This window comes from Maylandia zebra, linkage group LG3, assembly GCF_041146795.1.
Source record: "Maylandia zebra isolate NMK-2024a linkage group LG3, Mzebra_GT3a, whole genome shotgun sequence".
NCBI lineage: Eukaryota > Metazoa > Chordata > Actinopteri > Cichliformes > Cichlidae > Maylandia > Maylandia zebra.
The window spans coordinates 44401902-44426412 of record NC_135169.1 but is presented as its reverse complement, the minus strand read 5'-3'; the positions used below and the strand labels follow the sequence as shown (position 1 = coordinate 44426412).

Sequence of the window (24511 nt, the reverse complement as noted above, 5' to 3'; positions counted from 1 at the left end):
ATTTGCTGGGGTTTTCCCCAGTTGCATAACTCCTCACTCCTCATAACATTTCTTTTACTTTGCCAGCTAGACATATTTACTAATTAAAACAACACAATTTGCTCAGTCACAATATTCATATCGGTTTGACGTACGTATTTTTGTATTTATAGTTTATAAACTGATGCGACGCGATAAACGTGTCTAACGTTGTGTGTTACTAGGAACAAACCCTCATGTTATATATTTTCTCTTTTGGACACCATATTGATCAAAGCAACTGCATAAATAAAAGAAATTATGTATTTTATATGGAAAATTACAAACACATAATATATACTGAAATATCTTAAATAAACCGACTTACCGACTGGCATGTTTGTACTTGTTTTGTTAACACAGCTGCAGCTTAAGTGAACATACCTGGCAACTATCTGGGCAAACAACATTCTTTAGCATAAAAAGTAGCTGTCCTGACAAATTATGGTTATCTTAGTGTATTCATACCTTGACAGTTTTTTTTTTTAATCAGATGTTAACATTATGCTTACTGGTACAGTGCAGGGTTTGAAGATGAGCCAGGAGGCATTCAGGCCAAACAGGGAATTCATTTCCTTATGATGCATGCAAAATTAACCTGGTAAAGGGGCATATGCTTCATCTATTTAGCAGCAAAGAATGCAATGAAGATGTTCAAACTGCCAAGTAGTAAGTACACGTGCACCTGCCATAAAAATAAGGAATAATAATAATAACACTGAGAAAAAGTCATTAACTTTGCATATACAGTAACTCCATAGTACTTCTCTATTCTTACTCCTACTATGGGAGCAGCACTGGTGTAATTAAATGTATTTCCAGCAAGAGGTGCTCTAAGTCAAATGTATATATTAGCCCATTTATTCACAGTATAAGCATCATACAAAACAATTTAGAAACATACTGCAGTACCAATATCACGATAGTTTTCACAGCAATTTCCACACTTTTCAAGTATCTGTAGAGCAGTTAAACATCGAATATGCCACCACACCCACAAGCTTAGTAAGTCAGTAATCCAGGAAGTATTGTGCATGAGAAAAATACCACATGCGACGATGACTGTGGATGACTATTAGGTTGGTCATTAAGTTATCCACAAACACACACACACACACACACACCTCATTCCCCTTTCTTATCAAGGGGCCATTGCGCCTGTGCGCCCGGAGACTGGAAGAGACGGCTGGGAGATGCTGCCTTCAGTGTTTCGGGAAATTTGTACACCTATTTATCCAGAGGGAGCAGAAGTACAGAAATTCTGAACTTAAGTAGAAGTACAGGTACTTGTGTTAAAAAAATACTCAGGTTCCGAAATGAACTCAAAGTAAGAAAGTAAAGGTAGCTCCTTTAAGAAAATTCCTGCCATCTTTTTTATGCAAAGTTAACTGAACCTTCTGATACATTAATGTAATAATAAAATAATAGATTGAAAATACTAACTTTATCTTAGTCTGGATTTTAATTCCAATGAATGCACTCAGCTTGAACTGGGTAGTAGAACAGAAAAGGAAGAATGATTAAAAATATATCTCTATTTTACGTTGCCTACATTGTAAATGGTGACCTTTGCCTCTAAACATAATCACGTCTCACAATTATTTCTATTGAGTGCTCCAGTAGATTTTCTTAGTGTACAGGCTGTGAGCAGATGACCTGTGATACTACTGCTGCTGAGGTTCACAGCTCTTTGTGGATTTACACACCTACATTTAACAGATATTTAATGACTTGTCCTGGCTGATTTCCATCATCTTCATTCTCTTGTATTGTCAGTAAAATATCGTGGTTTTTTTTTTGTTTTTTGTTTTTTAACCTATACCCACCTCTTTAACGGGATCATTTAAATTGTTAGTGGGTTGTATGTTGTGTTAACATTTTTCTGAAATTACTCGGCACTTTGCTGGTAAAAAAAAGTACGAGGTTCGCTTGAGCACCTGAACGCAGCACGGGAGCATCAGCGCTGTGTAGAAAAGGAAAAGAGGAGGAGGTGGAAGCAGATCGAGAAGAGGCATGAAGACTATCCCCGGGATCTAAGCTGACAGGATAGGCAGAGCATCTTGTCTGCCCTCGCTCCTTAGGGGCCGACTGGAAGCGGAGGGAGGCCAGAATGGAGGAGAAGAAGCAGTTCCTTTGTGGGGTGGTGGAAGGTAAGAGCGCTCGACTTCCAGATCGACCTGTCAGATCATGTGATTTTTTTTTCCTCGGGGGGCTGCTTTTAAACAGACCACCATTTGACCTATATCCACAACCGAACATTTTTCTTTACCTACTCGAGACGTGTGTGAGGGGCGTGTGTTTAAGAAAACGGGCCTTGGTGGGATGAAAAGGGTTTTTAAAAAGATCTAGTGGTGATCAGTCAGGCTTGAAGTGGGGATGAAAAAGCAAGCAATGAAAAACGTTCAATACAGTCTTCATTGTGTTTCCTTAGGTTGGAGCCTAAGGAAACACAATGAAAAAGAAGAAGAAGAAGAAGAAGAAGAAGAAGAAGAAGAAGAAGAAGAAGAAGAAGAAGAAGATGATGATGATATATATATATATATATATATATATATATATATATATATATATGTATATATATATATATATATATGTATATATATATATATATGATGGTAGTGTTGACAGGACAATGAAAGAAATCACCAAAGAAGAGAAGAACTGGAATGACACAAGCTACGAGGATACTGCAAAAGGACATATTGGGAATGGTGACACACCTGTCCCATCATTATATTCCATAACCACCACACTCACACAGAGCCAGCAAATTATGACATGGTATGAAATGAGTAGAACCAGAGCCAGAAAGAAGAACAGCTGTGAAAGGTGAAGTCCACAGTGGTTCCAGTCACATTAAGAATAAGAGTGCAGTCCTCACAAACGGCAAAGTGACTGCCCAGAAGAAACTCCCAGTCTGTTGGTAGACAAGCAGACGTTCAACATTATAGGGTCATTGGTACATGACATCAAATATTTCAAAAACCTAGTTAGCAGCTTGCTTTGAAGATACTACTTGACTACATGCATTATCTGCACGGTAATGCTCCTCTAGTACATGTGTAGACAACGCAGATACCATTTCTAAATGATACCAAGTATCATTTCTACAGCATTGTGTGAAGAGGAAACGTTCGTGTTCAACATAGAAGCCAATGACAAACGATGTGTACTGACAGACATTTATGTGATTATTTTTAATCATCAGGGTGTAATTACTGAAAAGAAATGGACAACCTATAATAAAAAGTTGTCTCAAGTGTTTCTTTTTAATTATTCCCTGCAAAACGGCATTAATTTATTTTGTTTTTTCTGTGTCACTTTTCATGCAGTAGCTTTGATATCACGCTTCAACAGTTTATTTTGTCTTTTATAGTATCACCACTCACCAGTCACTTTATTAGCTACGTCTTGCTAGTACTGGGTTGAACTGAATTAATTGTTCATGGCATGGATTCAACAAAGTGCTGGAAACAATCCCCAGAGATTTTGGTCCATATTGACATGACAGAATCGTACGGTGGCTGTGGATTTGTTGGCAGATTGAGATCTGATGGCTGTGGAGGCTGTTTGAGTACAATGAACTCATTGTTGTTTCCAAGAAGCCAGTTAGAGATGATTTGAGCTTTTTGACATGGCGTGTTATCCTGCTGGAAGCAGTCATCAGCAGATGGGTACACTGTGGTCATAAAGGGATGGACATGGTCATCAACAACTCTCAGACAATCTGTGATATTTAAATGATGCTCAATTGGTAAGAGGTGGCCCAAAATGTGCCAGAAAAATATCCTCCACTCCATTACACCCCACAAGTAGCTTGAACTGTGGATCCATGTGCTCATGTTTTCTATACCAAATTCTGACTCTACCAGATGAATATAACAGACTCATCAGACCAGGAAACATTTTTCCAATTTTCTTTGGAATTTGGTGACCCTGTGGAAACTGTAGACTCAGTTTCCTGTTTCAGTTGTCAGGTGTAGCACCTGGTGTGGTCTTCTGCTGCTGTAGCATATCTGCTTGAATGTTTGCTGTGTGTTCAGAGATGCGCTTCTGCACACCTTGGCTGTAATGAGTGATTTGAGTTAACTCCAAAAATATACAGTTCACAGGAATATAAAACAGGGAGCTGAACTGCTTTCATGTTTTTGCTTAGGGAATTTTTTTAAATGGTCACTGATTAAAATTTAAAATTGTTGCAGATTCATTTTATGTGAGTTGATTCATTGTTTGTGTACTTTTTGGTCTGTCCACCGTCTCAGCTTTATAACTCTATGAATTTCTACCAAAGTGGTGCTGCACACACATTACTTATTCCTGTACATGCTCATCCCTGTGGTGGCATCCAGCAGAGGTAGTAATTGGGTTTGGCTTGGTGGGCAGCTTTACACAGGACACATATGCAGACATGCCATACCCATGCACACCAATATAAAACCAATTCCCCAAAGGTATTTAGCAGGAGAAAGCAGTCAAAATTGTGAGTGTATCTGATTTAATTTTTACTCTGACCCATTTACTGTACACAGACACTCGCACATACACACACATTGCAGACTTATTCAAAACACAAAGGAGGAAGAGGGACACTGGAGATGCTCCCATTTCTAAGAATAGAAGCTGTGATGGAGAGTGTAGTTGGAAATGAATTATGGCTGTGCCAAATGCAGCAGGCATGTGACCACATACAGTGGGGCAAAAAAGTATTTAGTCAGCCACCGATTGTGCAAGTTCCCCCACTTAAAATGATGACAGAGGTCAGTAATTTGCACCAGAGGTACACTTCAACTGTGAGAGACAGAATGTGAAAAAAAAATCCATGAATCCACATGGTAGGATTTGTAAAGAATTTATTCGTAAATTAGGGTGGAAAATAAGTATTTGGTCACCTCAAACAAGGAAAATCTCTGGCTCTCACAGACCTGTAACGTCTTCTGTAAGACGCTTTTCTGTCCCCCACTCGTTACCTGTATGAATGGCACCTGTTTGAACTCATCATCTGTATAAAAGACACCTGTCCACAGCCTCAAACAGTCAGACTCCAAACTCCGCCATGGCCAAGACCAAAGAGCTCTCGAAGGACACCAGGAAAAGTATTGTAGACCTGCACCAGACTGGGAAGAGTGAATCTACAATAGGCAAGCAGCTTGGTGTGAAAAAATCAACTGTGGGAGCAATCATCAGAAAATGGAAGACATACAAGACCACTGATAATCTCCCTCGATCTGGGGCTCCACGCAAGATCTCATCCCGTGGGGTCAAAATGATCATGAGAACGGTGAGCAAAGATCCCAGAACCACACGGGGGGACCTGGTGAATGACCTGCAGAGAGCTGGGACCAAAGTAACAAAGGTCACCATCAGTAACACACTACGACGGCAGGGAATCAAATCCCGCAGTGCCAGACGTGTTCCGCTGCTGAAGCCAGTGCATGTCCAGGCCCGTCTGAAGTTTGCCAGAGAGCACATGGATGATACAGCAGAGGATTGGGAGAATGTCATGTGGTCAGATGAAACCAAAGTAGAACTTTTTGGTATAAACTCAACTCGTCGTGTTTGGAGGAAGAAGAATACTGAGTTGCATCCCAAGAACACCATACCTACTGTGAAGCATGGGGGTGGAAACATCATGCTATGGGGCTGTTATTCTGCCAAGGGGACAGGACGACTGATCCGTGTTAAGGACAGAATGAATGGGGCCATGTATCGTGAGATTTTGAGCCAAAACCTCCTTCCATCAGTGAGAACTTTGAAGATGAAACGAGGCTGGGTCTTCCAACATGACAATGATCCAAAACACACCGCCCGGGCAACAAAGGAGTGGCTCCGTAAGAAGCATTTGAAAGTCCTGGAGTGGCCTAGCCAGTCTCCAGACCTCAACCCCATAGAAAATCTGTGGCGGGAGTTGAAAGTCCGTGTTGCTCAGCGACAGCCCCAAAACATCACTGCTCTCGAGAAGATCTGCATGGAGGAATGGGCCAAAATACCAGCTACTGTGTGTGCAAACCTGGTAAAGACCTATAGTAAACGTTTGACCTCTGTTATTGCCAACAAAGGTTATGTTACAAAGTATTGAGTTGTATTTTTGTTATTGACCAAATACTTATTTTCCACCCTGATTTACGAATAAATTCTTTACTAATCCTACCATGTGAATTCATGGATTTTTTTTTCACATTCTGTCTCTCACAGTTGAAGTGTACCTCTGGTGCAAATTACTGACCTCTGTCATCATTTTAGGTGGGGGAACTTGCACAATCGGTGGCTGACTAAATACTTTTTTGCCCCACTGTAAGCATGGGAAGAAACATTTTGTGTAGCTGTACTTTACAGAAATGCAGCTGCTAACAGTGTCCAGTAATTCTCTGATTTGTGAATAAACGCTGCATTAATTAGGAGTTAAATGCCATACATATATGTGTATCAAACAATATTGTTAACCAACAAGCACATTGTTTTAAATTGCAATTGCATGCGCTGAAAGGTTATAGTCAAAGACCTTTTCCTTTTGTGTATAAATGTGAGACTGCAGTGTAAATTTCATGTTTACTGTTGAATCATGTGATAGCAAGTGAGGAAGTCATTGACGATCTCATTTGAGTGTGCATTAACACAATCATCTTTTCATCCAAGTGATTCAGTTATCTGCGTGCACTCAGTTCTGTATTTTTCCTCATCAGGTTTTTATGGGAGGCCTTGGTCTATGGATCAGAGGAAAGTACTCTTCCAGTGGTAAGTCTCCCAACACTTCATCAAGATATTCGTGCTTTTTCTGCATCCCTGCTTTCCCTCTTTTGTATGCACAGTCTGTGAGCACAGGTGAGCATGCATATGTCTTCTAACCCTGGTCAGACGGGATGTTTCTGTGTCGCTGATCTTCTTTTCCCCAAAACAGTGTGGGCTCAGGAGCTGCTGACTTGATGCCTTTAGGCTGAAACCAGATCCAAACCTCTATTTCAGTGCCAAGCACAGCTTCAGAGAGAAATTACTGAGGCAGAATGATTCCATAGCAAAGGACAGCTTCATCCTCAGTGCTCAGCTATGGGTGACAGGAGGGGAAAGGAGAGGCAGACACTACATCTTGTTATAGTGAAAGGATTAAGAAAGAGGTTCAAAACATCTTCTTTTACCATCTTTGATGTTAAAACTTATTTTGCGAAGTTTTTACTCTGGTGCAATGCATTTCCAACGCTGCAGTGGGAAATTTATCAAAGGTCAAGTTATTAAAATGATAATATCATATAATTAAAGTGCCCCATTATTCAAGGGATACCTTTTATGCTCCTCTTTATTTCCTGTCATACACATCAGTGTATGTCTAGTAATCCACAGAAGCACAGAAGCCCCACCTACCTTTTATTCAAACCTTTTCTTTGAAAGAGGCAGCCAATCAGAAGAAGGTTTGCTGAGAGAGGGGACGGATATTATTACAAGATGAGCTAAATGGAAAATGGATGAGCTGATGGGCTGCACCAAGGCCCAGCATAAGTTAAATAAAGGTTAAATTTAGTCTAAGAATTAGAAATTCAAGCTTGAAATGAGCAGGTTAGCTCCCCTTTAAGTGTCTGCACATAAACTATTATCTGCTGAGCATGAAGCTCTGCAATGAAGAAGCTTTCAAGGACCATCACACTCTTCAGGTGGTTGGAGTGATACAGTGCAGTCCCAGCATGACAACAACTTAAAAACGGAAGACAAATGCTGTTTAAGCCAGATAAAATCAACGTTCTGGGTAATCAAATGTTCTTAAGAGTAAGGCTGCTATCAGAGGCAGGAATCTAATTTAAAAGCAACACTGTTGGGGTTCAAATCTTGACTAAACGAAGGCAAAAATAGCTCCTTATTGAGTGGGCCACAGCACTTTTCATTAACAGTTTGATCAGCTCACAAAGAGAGACAAGCTCTTTCAGCATGAATCACCTCCCAGTGATTTTCATGACAGCAGAGGCAGAATACTAATAGACTATTTTTCAGCACACATTCAAAGCGGCATTTTCTTGCCCATTCAGGAAGTAGCCATCAGGAACACAACAATAAAGCAACAACAGCGAGTTAAATACAAACGACTGCACTAATTAACAATGAGGCAATCCCTTTTTATGTATGTTCACATTTGCCCACCTCATAAGACTGATTAAATCTTGATGTTAAGTACAAGCGGAGCAGCATAAATCCCTGTTGGGAGCTGTGACACAGTTGTGTTGCTCAGCAGCCAATAGTCACAGCCGTCTGCATCCCCAGAGAGGGTAGGTCCCCCTGCTTCTCTTCTTTCCACTGCCATTGAATGATATATGCGCATGATATATTTCCAGTTTTTTTAAGGCTCGTTGTTTGTGCTTGTTATTGTGATTTAGAAGGTTTTGGATTGTGAAAAAGAAAGAAAAGACATGATCAGCAGTTTTGTAAGTTGCTCAAATCTATCTATAAACTTGCACTGCATTGGGAGGATGCAGAAAACTGGGTAACGAGGCAGTGGATGCTTTATAAAGAGAATTAATTTATTTTCCAAAACATCTGCGTAGCTGCAGCTGAGTGTGTGGGCTCCAGGTTTATTTATAGACAAGCTTTTTTAGACTCCAGTGTGGGGTGCAGGCAAAAATCATACGCTGAATGTTGCGTAAGATTGGCCGTGGATGCGTGTACAGTATGTAATTGTGTGTGTGTGACTGTGTGTTTGAGGGAGGTAGGATGCAGCTTTGTGGAGGCGACTTACCATCTGTGCAGGAAGTGAAGCAGAGAGAGAGAGAGATCGAGAGCACAGCAAACCTACAAAATGACAAGAAAGACAAGAGCCGGTCCATGTACAGAGACAAAGCAGTGTTCATGTTTGTATATTTGTGCGTGTATGAATGATGTTGGTATTGTTTCCCTCTTAGTACTATGCTCTATTTATAATTCAGGAGGTCATTTCCTGTAACTGAGACAGCCTTGGAGACTCTCGATCGATATTGTGGATCTATTTTCTTGCAGCCAGATCCACTTTTTTTGTTTGTTTTTTTTCCCCTCCTGTCTTCGCTCTTAGCGCCAATTCTGTCTCTATCACTCTGTCTCGCTCCATGGGTTGGATGTTGAATGATATGTACGCTTACACAGAGCAAGTCCAGCACGATATGTTGAAGTGAAGAAATAATGCAGAAATACACCAAAGCAGCTGATTTTGCAGAGTGTGATTTCCTAATGACGTCATCCATTCTTTTCTGCTGGCAGACACACCTGCCTACGGTAATCTGCACAATTTGTGAAGATAGCTACAAATTCCACATTGGTCTGTTCTTGCCTCATTGTTTTGTCATTGTCCCCCTGCTTCCTTTTCTTTTTTCTACACGATACCGTCACTTCTTTCTTTGTCCTCTAGCATGTCTTTGCTGGGGCCTTGATTCAGATTATTTCACTATTATTAGTTTGGGCCATTGATATATTCTGAACCATTTATCCGGTAACTTGTCATAAACTTTACTAGGATGTTTTTGTTTGAGGTTGTCTTTTCTGTGCCCAGTGCAAACATTCAAGTCACAAATTACTAGATTGCTGCTACTTTTCTTGAATTGTTTAAATTGTATGCAATACCTAAAATCATGCACCGAAACCCAAGTCCTGCCTCACCCCTGAAACTTCTGCCTGAGCTCAACCTCTAGCTTCAAAATATATAAGATGAGTCAAGTGACTAACAGTTAAATATACAAAATATTTATGGTGGTTTAATCCATATTCAGCCATTTAGAAGTATGGATTCATGAACTGCACCAGAAAGCAGTGACTCTAATTCATACCTAAGTGTGAGCTACTCCCAAATACAAATGTGGTATATGGGAGAGTAACTGTAACTTAACTCTAAGGAGTATTATTATTAAAAAAACAACCAAAAAAAAACAACCAAAAATTCAACTACTGCAGCCCACCAGGCTGCATGATGCTGCACTGGTTAGAATTGGCAACTCACAGCAAGAAGGTTCCTGATATGAGTCCCAATTCTGGCCTTTTTGGAATTTACTCTACTTGTCACTCGAGCCATCTTTTAATTTGTTAAGCTTTTTTTCACTCCATGGCTTCCTGAAACTAAAAGCTATTCAACCAATTGAATAACTATGCAGGTTTCCTTTGAGTATTCCAGTTTCCTCCTGTAGTCCAGACACATGCATGTTAGATTAACTGATTATTCTACACTGACCATAAAGTGCTTTGAGTCTATATAAGTGTGTGGTTAAAAATGTGACTTGAGTGGGAAAACACTACATAAATGCAAGTACATTACATTACCATCCTGTGGTGAGTCACAGCAGCTGTGATTTTTCAGCAGCTTTTTTGTTTCCTGGCTCTGAACTTGGTAAAAGAGCTTTTGTCCATTTAGCACCCTTGGCCTGGAACAAACTGCAGAAGGAATGGAAAATGACTGAATTCATTTCATTAAGTGCTTTTAAATCTAAACTACGAATCCTTGAGGCCAAGTCCATAACATGTAACTGTTTCAATTAGATTGATTGTCATTTTAACTGACTTTTTTATTTTTATTTGAATTTTATTTTTTATTTTATTTGTATTCTTTCACTTATTGTTGCATGTGTGTTGTTGCTGCCTGTGTTTGAGTAATTTCTGTAACTGTGAGACATCTGCTGCTGCCTATCTTGGCCAGGTCTCCCTTGAAAAAGAGGTTTTTAATCTCAATGGGATCTTCCTGGTTAAATAAAGGTTAATAAATAAAAACTCTGAGTGTGAGCATTGTGACAACATGTGACCCATCTGGTCATGTCTTTCTCCATCAGGATGCAGCACTGGGGGTTGAACACCTACCTGTACGGTCCGAAAGATGACCTGAAACATAGACTGTTGTGGAGAGAAGTCTATTCTCCTGAAGAGGAGGGTAAGGACCTCTAACCATAGCAAATTTTGGGAAATGGGAAATGTCAGTACACATTATAACGCAGCTCAGGATTTAGTATGTAATCTTGTCATATAAAAAAAGTGAAAACAAAATATTCAGACATCTTCAATCAGTGTTTAAAAACATTTTTGGCCTGTTTTAAAATTCATGTTTAGTATTTTTCCACTTTTCTCATCCTCTCAGGTCAGCTGCGTACTCTCATTGTAGAGGCCCAGTCAAGAGGCCTCAGGTTTGTTTATGCGCTGTCTCCTGGTCAGGACATAGTCTTCTCTTCTTCCTGTGACTTGACTCTACTTAAACGCAAGCTAAGACAGGTAGGCTACACGAGGTCATCTACTACAGAAGTTTCATTGATTTCTGTATTCTTTAAACTCAACCTCATCACTCTGTCCAGGTATCAGACCTGGGTTGCCAGGCATTTGCCATTCTGTTCGATGACATTGATCACTCCATGTGTCAAGCCGACAGCGAGGCCTTCACTTCATTTGCCCACGCTCAGGTCACAGTAACTAATGAGATTTATCGGTTCCTGGGGGAACCGCCTGTCTTCCTGTTCTGCCCTACAGGTAGGCTTGTAGATTGAGGACTTGTTACAGGACTGAAAATTATACAAAAAAATGTAACATGAGCACTTTTTATATTTGCCTCTTCATTAAATATCACTGCTTTTCTCCCTCTCTGTGTAGAGTACTGTGGTTCTCTCTGTTCTCCCAGTGTATCCAAGTCTCCCTACCTGCAAACTGTGGGAGAGGACCTGCTGCCTAACATAACAGTAATATGGACAGGTAAGATGTATATTTGTTATATATTTTTTTATTGTGACCCTGTGAACTACAATTTTAGTGCTGATTTCATATTATTTTATATTTATAGTACTTGAAGCACTGTCTGTGTTCAGCCATGACAAGTTTTACTCAATCTGTGCCACTTGCATATTGCAGATATAATCTTCATTGCTCAGAACAGTGACTTTTGTTTCACTAGTGAGACCTGCAGCAGGTCTATAGGCCTTAGGTCATGTTGGCAATGGCACTTGTCCAATTTAAAAGAATAGAATTCGCTGGTTAGCTAACTTATATGGTGCTCTGACATTGTTTTATATGGACAGTATATGCATGTGGTGTACCTGTTTTTTTTCTGTGCGTTTCCTTAATTGCTTATCTGTTATTGGACTTGATTCTGCTGAAAACTGTCACAATTTACTACTACAAAATCCTTCTAAACAGGCGGTGCTGGAAATATGGGGCAGGAAGTCCGTACTGTAGTTCAAAAATGAAAATCAAAAGACCAAATAGGGCACAAAGAAACCAAACTCAGATGAAAGGCTCAAAACACAAGTGATTAGAAACACAAGGGAGTTGCAGCAAGAGCCTGATAGATTGACACTAGAGAGGGAAGGCCTGTAACCGGCAGGTGAAGTCATGCATTTAGGAAGGTGGGAGAAGAAAAACGGGAAAGAAAAAATGCAAAAACTCACATGAGAAACTAACCTTCAAAGTGAAGGAGGGAGTAAATCGAAAGAGAGACAGAATGAACTCAGACCTCACCAAAAAAGAGGGGCTGAAGCAGAAGGAACAGAAGGAACACAGAGAAAAACCTTCAAAAACACAAAAGCACCGAAAAGTTTAAGATTCATAATAGAATCTGTAGCTCATTACAAAGCCCATAACGTTAACTGGAACAGACACAAGTTTGTATTCCAATGATTTAATGTGATTTGGAGCAGAGCCAGCAGCCCTTCTAGTTTGAATGAGAAACAACCAGTCCCTCCAGGAGGACCAGAACAGGGACATTGCTCTGCATGCCAAATATGCATCAAAGCTTGTAGAAATATTTTAGGTGCGTGTCATTAAAACGTACTGTAAGCACCTTGTAACTCCAGGATTTCACAGTAACATTGTTATCTGACTGTAGGTTTATTTATTTAGCTGTCCTAACGTAAACCTCTTAAGTGGAAAATGGTTAACAGATTTTTGAGCACTGGGCTTTCTCTTTCCACAGGCAGTAAGGTCATTTCCAGGAAACTCTCACTGGAATCCCTGGCTGAAGTGGAGTCAGTCCTCCAACGCCCCCCACTTATCTGGGACAATCTGCACGCAAATGACTATGACTCCAGACGCCTGTTTTTGGGGCCCTTTAAGGGTCGAGAGCCTCAGCTTAAGAACCATCTCAGGGGCCTGCTGCTTAACCCCAACTGTGAGTTTGAAGCCAACTACATCCCGCTCCACACGCTGGGAAGCTGGCACAGAGCTGGGAAAGAGGATACGAAAGGTGAGGGATCCAACTGAGGGAAGGCAGATGGAGTGAGGGAGTATGATGAGACAGGAGATGTCCTGAGTTAATAAACTAATATTGTCTCTGCCAGACCACATCCATGTACAGTTAGTCCCATCGCTTCAGGAGAAATGTTTAATAAGCCCGTGTTGCTTGGCAACTAGCATCATTTTGACCACCAGACAGCCATTGTGTCTGATATTACCTACCAAATAAGCAAAGTTAAAGCTCCATCTGTTGTTCTAAAGTCACTTGTTAAGCTTTCAGCCTACACAGTTTCACCAGCCTCAATCTGCCTTTATTGTAAAAGCTGTTAAAACATTGTGACTTTAAGTCATTTCATTAGTCTTTCTCACACGGTGTATAATAAGTTATGTTCGAAGTGTAATGTAAGAATTCCTGTCACGCATCTGCAAAAGTGGGGCTCAGCATCACATGAATTTGATATGTTGTTCATATTCATTGCATCTCATTTACCATGACAGTAAAATGCATTAGAGCACAGGCACACAGTTTTTTTTTGTTTGTCGCGGGGGGAGGGGCAGGGAATTGGATGGATAATTGTCGAAACAGAGAAGCAGTGTAGCGTGTGATGTTCTGAAGACTGGGTGGGGGAGAGGTGATGATTGAGGAATAATTGCACGGTGTGATGGAGGAGGAAATGAGGAGAGAGCCCGGTCCCTCTGCGGAGGAAGAACTGAGCGGTAGGCTGGAGGACAAAAGAGGCTTTCAGAAGAGGAGATGAGAAAAATTTTAATTGTTACGGCAGGTTTTGTTGTGCAGACCTGTAATAATTTCCTTATAGCTAATAACCATTACAGAACGAGTATGCAAGGTGTGGCTGTTTTTGGTTGTCAATGCATTGCTGTGTGTCCCCCAGATGAGGAGTGTGAGTACTGTCCTGATAGAGCTCTGTCTGCTGCACTGAAAGACTGGATGGAAGAACTCAACCAACCTTTACAAGCTGGTAAAATCTATCTTATCTATCTATCTATCTATCTATCTATCTATCTATCTATCTATCTATCTATCTATCTATCTATCTATCTATCTATCTATCTATCTATCTATCTATCTATCTATCTATCTAAACACTGATGAATTATTGCAGTGTAGTGTTGTTACTCAAACACACAACCTGTGCGTGTTTTTTATTTTCATGATAATTGTAGGCCGGCAGAACACAAGGACAGACCAGCGTGCCTCTGTCCCAACATCTCACTGTAAAACTCCTGACAGATCTGACTGTCCTTCCACCTTCAGAGGAACCTCTACTGTGGCCAAACTCCCAGTCTTCCCCCTGAATTCCAGCTCCCCTCCGTCCTCACCCACTAAAGTCAGTGGGGAGAGGGAAGGACGAGAGTGGGAAAAAAGGAAGTCATACCAGTCTTGCCAACCGATCCAGCCACCTCCAGGAACTAAGCCTGGAGCACCTGCGGCTGGAGGTCGGGGACAGAAAGCCCAGGTTCGTGGGCTCTGCGGTGGGAAAGGTCTGCTAAGTGAGTCGCAGGTGCGGCTGCTGGTTGGTCTTCATTATCTCCCTCACGAGCACGGCCCATCAGCCCAGAAGCTACTGCAGGATCTGACCTGGCTGAAAACAAACTGCCAGCTGGTCAGTACTAACAGCAAGAAGGCAGCACCTCAAAAGGTCGGTGAGGATTATGAGGGGAGTTTTTGTTGAGGTACTTGGATTGGTTGTGTACGTTACACGTGAGAAAAAACAACATAATGTTTTTTTTTTTATTATGTCCTCAGGTTGATGAATGGCGTGGGCGGGCCTCCAGGTTTCTTTCTCTGTGTGAAGACATAGCGCAGCTCCACTGCAGTGTCGTGGGTGGGAACAACAGGGCTGTGCTCTATGACCTTTACCCTTATGTGTGGGACTTGAGGAACACAGCTCTGGTGGCAAAGGCATTTATATGCTGGCTTGGTAAGGACAGAAGCAATATACTGCTATACTATCAGTGTGACGCACTGGACTCTGCACTGGTTTGATCTTCCCTGCTGTACGAGAATGTGCCATGAGAATGAGGCCATTTAACTACATTGAACTCATATTATCACATTCAAGAAACACCAAAATGGTGCGTTGTCCTGCTGGAAGCAGCTGTCAGAAGACGTATCACTGTGGCCATAAATGGATGGACATGGTTAATAACAATACTCAGGCAGGCTGTGCCATTTAAATAGGAGAAACTTCCCCACACTCTTACACTAAGGCTACCAGATAATGCAGGATCCTTCCTTTCATTTTGTTTACACCAAATTCTGACTGTAACATTGGAATATTGTAGGAGAAATCAACTCATCAGACCAGGCAATAGTTTAACAATCTTTTATTTGTCCAAGTTTGAACTGTAGCTGTACTTTCCTGTTCTAAGCAGACAGGAGTGCTTCAAGGTATGGCACGTAAATCACTTAAAATCACTTAAACTTAAATTTGTGAGCTGATCAGATATTTGTGTTAATGAACTGAGACAAGCTTAGCTGAAGGAAGTGGACAGGGAGTTATCTATATATAGACAGATAAATAGATCGCTATCCGGTCTTTAAGTGATGACGTGACGAATCCTACTTCCGGGCCTAAAGTAGTCTGCGTTTAATATGGCTTTTGTGTTGTTAACACGTTTAATGTTTTGTATTTTCTTCTATTTAATCTCAAAAAGCTCCTAAAACAGTCAGTGATCACTGTTGACCTCCCTCGGCTTTTATTACCGCTAATCATTTATTTAAGCTCAGTTTTTAAAACCTTAGGATGTAACTACAGCCCAGCCCATGCAGCAGTATATGAATGACTAACCTCGTATTGTGGATGGATTATCTCAGTTGTTCTCCTGGCTGAAGTTTGGTCCTTTTACAGCATCCTGCCATCCGATTACATTTGTTCCTGACCACCGAGAACACTCACGTTAACTTTTATCGAGTGGAAAAAAAAGTTAGCTTGTTTATATTATGCTAACATAGCTGTGTCGCTAGCGGTCACGTAGCACATCATTATATACCAGCTAGCCAAACTTCAGTAACCCTACAAACGTCACTGCAGTTTAGTTTTCTGTCTTCATTTATGTTGGAAGTGATAACAGAGCTGTACGTTTTAATTTGTTTCCAAAACCCTGCAGTCAGGACATGCTATATTGTATTTAGATAGAAGCTAGCGAGCTAACTTCCTGCTAACTTCTAACTCCGTTAAATGTCATAAATTCCGTTTTCATGGATGCCTGGATGTTAAACTCAATTGTTACACCTGGTAGAGCAGAACGCTGATCATTTTATTAAAGATGAAAGACTTTAGACAGTTTTTCAACTCTCAGTAATGCCATAGTGATCGTTTGATATATGGACCTGCAGCGGAGTTTAGGCCCAGACATGGCTAGTGACGTCAGACTTAACGACCGAATAGATAGCTATAGATAGATATAGATGTAGAACGGCAGAATGTTCACTCCTGTTTCTTGCTTTAAGGTATTAAAGGAGGAAGTTATTTGTCGCTCACATTCAAACAAGTTTCCACTGAAATTCTGTGCTGTTACAGCTATCCCACAGCAATTGTGCCACATGTGAGGTACAGTTGTTACACAATGTGTTTCACTTGAACTTGAGAAAGTACAGACGTGCCCACTTAACTGCTTGCAAAGTGCTTTGTCTGGATGTGATAATTAGGTTAAGTTAATTAAAGAATACTAGATAAATAAATATTACAGTGCTACCCTACAGTAGCAGAACAGAGCATAACAGCATAGTAGAAGTATACCACTTGGTCCTAGTATACTAGAAGCACGCTGCAGTATATAGTTTACCATGCTATTGAACTGATGTTATATTGAGAAACTGTGTAGTATTATAGTGCTATAGTGTAAGAGCTCAACATAATATTCTGCTGTAGAATACAATAATAGTATACTATAGTATTGTATAATATTGCATGTAACAGATTACTATTGTTTTGTGTATCCAATAATAATTTATCTACTGTCCGGTTGTATGATTACTATTTTAGTAGTATGCCCTATAGTCTCTGCTCTATTATTTATAGCATTATATAATGTAGCACATACTATATACTGTACTGTATTCAGTACTTATGTTAAGAGAGGACACTGGTGGAATCAGCGGTTTTGTAGATTATTGCCAGTCATTGTCTGTGGCTCATTTTTCTCTTACGCTCTAACGTGCCCATTTACTCACTCAGATGGACGAGTGTTGAGTGACAGCTCTGCCCTCGGCTCCTGGAGGAACTGCTTCCAATGTGAGTAAGCCTGATCTCTGATGGTCTTTAAACTTTTTGTATCTGCACCTGAAATAAATTACTACAAAACTCAGTCATTACTTCTCAGCTCGAGCTCAGTGGAGCCCAGCTGATAGGGAGGACTGAATTTTTTATGACAAGTTTATTTCAGCGAGCGTCTCTTGTGGTGCTGTAATGCTGTAAAGCTCTACAGTTTTTTGCTCGACATAAAATTTTCAAGCTGCGCGATCATTCTCTATGTGCACTGGTAACTTTTCTGGTATTTCACTGGCCCTGAACATGTGATGTAGCCTGTCACATATGATTGTTTTTTTCCGTGTTAGGGTGTGGGAAGACCACGGGAGCGGACCAATTGGGAGTAGAGTCTGAGCCATGGGCGTTCAAAGGGGGTGTGTCAGGGGAGGTGCAGGTAGTGTGTTATATTTCAGATGCCATTCGTGATGTATCTCTTCTTAAATTCTTGACAATATTTTACTCTGCTCTATCAAGTCAAGCCCCCTAAAACTGCCTAATGTGTGTGCATGTTTTTTTCCCCATGTTGTGTGCAGATGCTTCTCCCAGTAGGGAGCAGCAGTGAACTTTTTACTCATCCTCCTCCTCTCTTCCCTACCACTCGCCTCTACAACATCAGGCCCTACCACAGCAAAGACAAGGTAGTCTCACCCACACACAGAAACTCTTGACATAGCACAACTGGCAAAGAGGTTAAACAAAAGGAGAATTGGAAAGTCATGTGTTAGCTTTTACAGTTGCATTAAACAATCAGGGAGCAAACCAGTAGATCATGTAGGTGGAACTTTCAGGTGGAAATTTAAATTGTTAAAAGTCGTAGATTTTTAGTTCGACATTTAAACATTGGTGTGGGAAGACACATGGTTTAATGGTTGTGTACTTAGGTGGAGCTGTATCGAATGGTCCGCCAACTTCACCTGAGGACACAGGGTGGGCCAGAGTCTAGTGCTGCTCATCCAGATGTCATAGGAGACAGGTGTGTCTGCGTGTGAGAGAGAAAAGAAACTCAATCAGGAAATGTGCAACGATTTGTCAAATACTGTATCAAATCAATAACACTTGATTTCACTCTCTTAGATGTCTTGGACCATGCCTAGCTTTGTGCCCCGAGTACAGCTTCATCTTGGAGGATGAGCTGGGCGTTTGCGGCTGTGTGTTAGGCATCTTGGATGTTCGCTCCTTTGCCAAGCGGTGCCAGGCCAGCTGGATACCCGCCATGAGGGACAAATACCCACCAAAAATGAACGGCACACATCCAAACACCCAGGTGAATACGTGGGTTTTACCCTCTCACAAGAAGTCAGTTAAATCTCTCTTTTTGGTTGACACCCTATGCTGAAACATAAATGCTCACAGAGTACACAAAGCTATAAACATACCTGCTGTCACACCATCTGGATTCCTCTGTGCAGGGCAATAAGTCGCTGGGAGTTAGGTGGAACACATAGGTAGACAAAGACAATAACACACACACACACACACACACACACACACACACACACACACACACACACACACACACACACACAGACCGGATTTAATGATTTAATTTAGTATGTGTCTAAGGGCCACCTGCAGTATTCCTTCTGTCTTTAGTGGGCCTGTTTTCTGTATCAGCGGGTTAGTGTGTAAACTTGCGAACGGTGCATTCAGATTTACCAGCTGCTGTCATGTGAATGTGACTAATTGTTAATAAAAAGAGAAATGCAGAAATATGGCAAATATGGGGAAGGTAAGGATTTAAGTGCTTTAAAATACAGAATGGTTATTGAGAACTCAAGTACAGTAACGCACACGGCTGATGTTGTTTTTGCCCATCATCACTATTCAGTGATCTCTGGCAAAGAGCCAAGCATAAATGGTGGTGAACAGCAGACAGAGTCAAACTCTGACATGTGTGGAGGATTCATTTAGCCGCTCTGTGCATCACAGAGCAAACTGACAGCTATGCTGTGGATCATTCACACGTCAGCAGGCAGCCACAGGTGCAGACAAATTTAAAGTTTACCAGCTGAAAGCTTTCGTCACATGCAAACTGGCTAGGGAACAAGAATGTTCGATCTAGGAATCCATCGGTTAGTCCGCTCAGTTGGGAGGGCTGGCACCTTAAGAGGCTTCCAGTGTAGCCAGTAGATATCCACGCCAGCGCCTCCAGTTCCATCTACTGGTCAGTGTTTACAAATGCAGCAAAATGAAAACAAAGAAAAAACGATTGTCAAAATCTTGGATTGAGCTTGCATTTTTCTCTCCACAGGGACTGTTTACTAACATTCAGCCATAGTATGCTCAAATTTGATTGGTCAGGAATACAAGTGGGTTACAAATGGGTTAAAGAATCTACCAAAAATGGCCTCCCTCATCGACCGATGCTACATATTCATAAGCATTTATCTGTTTATAGAGAACATTTAATTATTTTCCCCCTGTTTTGTGTCACATAGTTACATATTACTGGTATGTTATACAAATAGCTGCTTATTACATTACCTCACTTGAAATCTAGTTGCTGTTAGCTAACTCAGTTCCAAGAAAAATGCTCATCAGCTTCTGAGACAGGAAGTACATTAGACTCATCCCAGAAGTCTTTGCATATAAATATAAAAGCTTCTGATCAAGGAGTGTCTGCTGGGGCCACCAGGCAGTACTTGTACACTTAAAATGTAGCGTCAGCAAATCCTAATTTGTAATGATAATTAGTGTTTTACTGTGTGTTTGTATTCATTGTAAGGTTTTAAGGTTGCTGGGTAACTGGAAACGAGTCTGGTACCAAACGTGCCTAATTGGTAACATCTAGTGGCAGCTGGAGGAAGAACAATCTTCTGCAACATGTGAAAGTGCATCTGTGCCTCTGCTCTCCTTTGTGCAGGACCTGATTCAGCTGATGGAGGAGGATCAGGGCGAGTACCCAGACTCGCTGCTCTACCACTTTCCCTCGCAGTTGCGACTGGACGCCCTGCCCGAGCTGGTGGACATCAGCATCAGCCGCACCCTGCTCACCGCCCTCCTCACTGCGCTAAAGGCCAATGGTAAGCTCCACGTGTGTGTTTGCGAGTGTGTCTTTTGTTAAATAAAATTCTGCTGCATATATTAGCATGAATCCGTATGCGCTTATACCCTCAAGGATAAGTAAAAGGATTAGAGGATGAGAAAAGAGCAGAAAAGACATGTGGAGGGTGGAAGAATACTCCAATAATGCAAGAAGGGTTTAAGGGAAAAGCTACCTGTAGTTGTTTTCACACCATTAAATATGAGTTATTAGTTGTAATTGCTGATTATGTTGCTTCTTTAGACTGTGTAAAGGGATTTTGTTATGTAAGTCTGTTATTTATATGTTGCTTGTATATTTGTATGATTTATTCTTGGAGAAAAACTGATCTGTCAATGACTGCCTCTTTGCTTTGCCATTTTTGCACGGTGTGTGTGTGTCTAGGTTCTCAGGGTGTGTTCTGTGAGGTGCAGCCAACAGACCGTCAGAGGCTGGAGTTCTTGACTAAACTGGGCTTCCTGGAGATCCTCAGGGGAGAAGCCAGAAGCAGGGAGGGGGTGGTGCTGGGACGGCTGCTGTGAACATAGAACACACAAAACACTCACATAAGCATTCACATAATCTCACACACACAGGCACACAAACACACCACGACAAACAACAAAGACATTTGCACTGATGTGGTAGATACACAAAGGCACTTATGCACAGAGAGGTGTTAGAAATGCAGTGTGCACGGCACAGACATAAACAACTGTGCTTTGCCAAGAAGTGAGGTCCATATTTTTCTCCATCAAGAGAAGAAACCTTATTTTGAGTGACAATTCTGGATTCCTTTGAGTCTGTGTGGCAGTAATGGGGATCAACCCAGAGCTTTTGGAGGGATTTACAAAATATAAAATAAGCTTAGAGTTTAAACCTTCAGCAGGGCTGTGCTAATCTGTCTCAGATTCCATCCACGACTGAGGATTAGAAGATTTCTCAAAGAAAGTGAGCAACAGAAGAGTTTGAGATTGTAGCGGAGTGCTCGATCCAAGCAGCTCTGTGGGCCGTAGGTCTTTTCATCATACATGTATGCACATTTTTTTTAAAGCTGGAATAATCAGTGTTATTGAGTTTTTTAGTACTTTTTCTTATTTGCTTATTTTTGCGGAGTTTTAAGCTGACAACACTACTAGTTTGATTTATTTGCACCGCTTTCATCAGGTTAATTTTCTGAAATTGCAGCCATGCATTGTTGACAAAAAAAGAAACCTCTTTGTACTCTACCTGCTCTCTGTCCAAAGACTAACGCGTCCAATTATTTCTTAAATATAGCCATAGTAATGTTTTGGGAGTCTTGGGCTTAGGAGTGCTGATTTCATTGCCAGACTCTTCTACACATGTAATTAGCTACAGAGGATCCTATTTAAGCTTCTATAGCTTGCCCAGAGTTGCTGTGCATACAAAACACTTTGCACACTACCTCCACCCTAGCTCCTCCTTTCAGCTTGTGTCTGGCATAATTAGTACCATATCTGTGGTCTTGGTGATGCTTTTCCTGCCTTAAATTTTCCATGCGTACACCCGAAAAAGGCAAGAAAGTCCCAGAAACAAGCCATGCTGCCCAACAGAAGTTACTGCAGATGGAAATAACTGTGTTCTTTTGTACAAAGTGGTCCCGACTGAGGTGATATTTAATGTAATGACCGAGCTTGGTGCTGGTAGGCAGATGTTGTCAGCTTTGGACTGAGGTAGACGTGCCTGTCTCCCTGCTTCCAGCGTGCTAAACTAGCCGTAGCTTCATATAAACCACTCACGGAGCGTGTTGTCAATCTTCAAACTACTTCTAAGTCAAGATGAAATAATCCTTTACAAAACTTGCCCAGGGAAAAGCTTCTGTGGCTAACCTAGCGTCCTCCTCTCTTCGCTTTGTTTATAAATGGTCGTTTTCTTTTTCCTGTTTAAATTTAGGATGTTTTCCAGTGCCTGTCCTGCTGGTTTAAAAAGTATGCTAACATCAAATCAGAACTAGGCTGGCATCACTGTTTACACTCGCTTAGATTAGATGAATGTTTACGTGCATGAAGAACAAAAAACTGTGTGGCTGTTCAGAGAATAGGGACACAAACGAATACCATTGTACTGGCATGCTTGAACATACATGATTTTTTGTGGACAGCCATTGTAGCTGTTATGACGTAGGAACAAAACAAGAAAATGCAAACGCATGCGTGCTAAAATTCATGAGAAACACAGTAACACACACTCAGACACATACACAATCTAAAGTTTACACATATTTGAGTTAGATATAACTGATACCGCTCCCTCATTTGACAAAATTTATACAGCTGTCAGATCTTACAGACATTGTCAGTGTGTAAAAACTGCTACACACTGGCCTAGGTGGTGGTACACGTGTGTATTTTGTATGAGATGTATGCATGTGTGAGTGAGTGCCAAAAAAATACAAACCAAGACAACTTTGTGGTTCTGCCTCTATTCTAAACAGCAGTGAACACAGGTCTGTCTCATCATTACATAGATGTTGTTTCTACAACTTTCTATGACTATTAGTAAAATACAATTATTGCTTTTCCAGGACTGTTACTGCAACTGGCCAATCATGTTGTTGTGATGTCATAGCTTAAAGATTTATGAAAAGGCTGTTAGGAAGTCAGACAAAAGCGCAGAGAGCCAGAAAAAGGAGAAAGATAAAGGGCACGTTATGGTGCTTCACTGTGTTAACCACAGGACTTTCACCCAGGACTCTGGGGTTTATGTTGCACATGAAACCAAAAGCCATTGATAAATCATCATCGTTTGACTAAGCGGCCCACCCTCTTCATTTTTTAAAGTTAAGTTAGAATTATGCAATTAAACAGTTTGAGAAAATGTTGGAGTTATCAAAACATTAACCAGATGTTGGAAAGCCTTTCAAGAAGCCCTGAAGGTGTCACTTCATGACACCACAAGATTGTGATTGGTCAGCAGTGGTGGGCCTGAAGCATCGTCATGTATAATGTTCCAAGTACAGTTGGTGATTTCCAGCTTTGCGATTAACACACACACACACACACTTGCGCCCGTGTGCACATACAAACACAAACACATACACTCATTCTAAACAAGCACAATGACACTCACAATCAAATCTTCAACTTAAAGTATGTAGAACTATGAATGTTCTTTTTTTGTAATGCAGCTTAAGAAGACGCAACTACTGTTTGTGCAGGTATTTATATTTCTACTTTTTTTAACTATTATGCTCGATCAATCACAGACTGAAAGGCACTTTTGTAAGTTTCTTCTTCTTACCAGCTTCATCAGCATTGTCTGTTAAGTACTTCATGTAGTCCCAGATCTGATAATTGTGTAGAAGAGTAAAAAAAAGGCAGCAAAATATGCATGATGTAGAGGAAATCTTTAGAGAAGATGTCACATTGTTTGTTGCAGAACGCTGTTGTTTCACCTTTATGGAAATTCAGTGTTATTATTATTTTTTTCTAATTTAAAAGTGCGTGTGTGAATGTAGGCGTGCGTGTTTAGGGTGATGATGGGAAATATATGTACGTGAACAATCTACACAGGCAACATGGAGCACTGTGAAAAAAGAAAGCGTAGTGAACTACAATGTTTTTGATTTGGGAGAATTTTTAACAAGTGTCATAAGAATAATAGTAATAATAATAATGATAAAAGTAATAATAATAAAAGCAGTTGCCTTTAAATTCCAGGCCTACGCAGCTGACCACAGTTAAATTCAGCGTCTCATTATCCAGTTTCCTGCCTGCATTGAGCAACATGTATGGTCTGTGTTTACAGTGAGTTCCAGTGGAGTGCTGTTGTATGTCTATGCAGGGTAATGAACGAGTTGGAAAAAAAAACCTACCAAAAAAAACAAAAAACAAACTAGAATTCAGTCTGTGTTTTTATTGACAATAACAGTAAAACTGTCATTTAAAAAAAACCCAAAAAAAACCCCATGATTTTATTGACTTGTTGATTTTCATGCTTATTAAAAGAGGTTTTCTTTCCCTTTAAAGTGCCTGTTTCTGTCGGCTTTGTGTGTCATTTGAGGAAAATAATACAGGGGGCTAATCAGAGTGGAATA

The 24511-nt window shown here is 40.8% G+C and overlaps 1 protein-coding gene across 1 annotated transcript; it reads left to right on the top strand.

Annotated features, from left to right (window-relative positions):
• The first annotated feature begins 1976 nt into the window (after positions 1-1976).
• LOC101471567 (protein O-GlcNAcase) lies at positions 1977-24442 on the top strand. The gene is made up of 17 exons (XM_004575541.3): positions 1977-2168; positions 6699-6750; positions 10779-10876; positions 11081-11211; positions 11292-11463; positions 11584-11682; positions 12899-13168; positions 14052-14138; positions 14344-14819; positions 14927-15101; positions 17361-17417; positions 17741-17826; positions 17966-18070; positions 18314-18405; positions 18507-18696; positions 20296-20455; positions 20860-24442. Exons 1-17 carry the CDS (start codon positions 2129-2131, stop codon positions 20994-20996), a joined length of 2427 nt encoding a protein of 808 aa, XP_004575598.3. The 5' UTR covers positions 1977-2128; the 3' UTR covers positions 20997-24442.
• Positions 24443-24511: the final 69 nt, after the last annotated feature.

Bases quoted from the DNA above. Each gene is read 5' to 3' on its own strand.
- LOC101471567 (XM_004575541.3), top strand. From the start codon at position 2,129: ATGGAGGAGAAGAAGCAGTTCCTTTGTGGGGTGGTGGAAG. The intron at 10,877-11,080 runs GTAAGGACCTCT...TCATCCTCTCAG, and splicing joins CTATTCTCCTGAAGAGGAGG to GTCAGCTGCGTACTCTCATT. The intron at 14,820-14,926 runs GTCGGTGAGGAT...TTATGTCCTCAG, and splicing joins AGAAGGCAGCACCTCAAAAG to GTTGATGAATGGCGTGGGCG.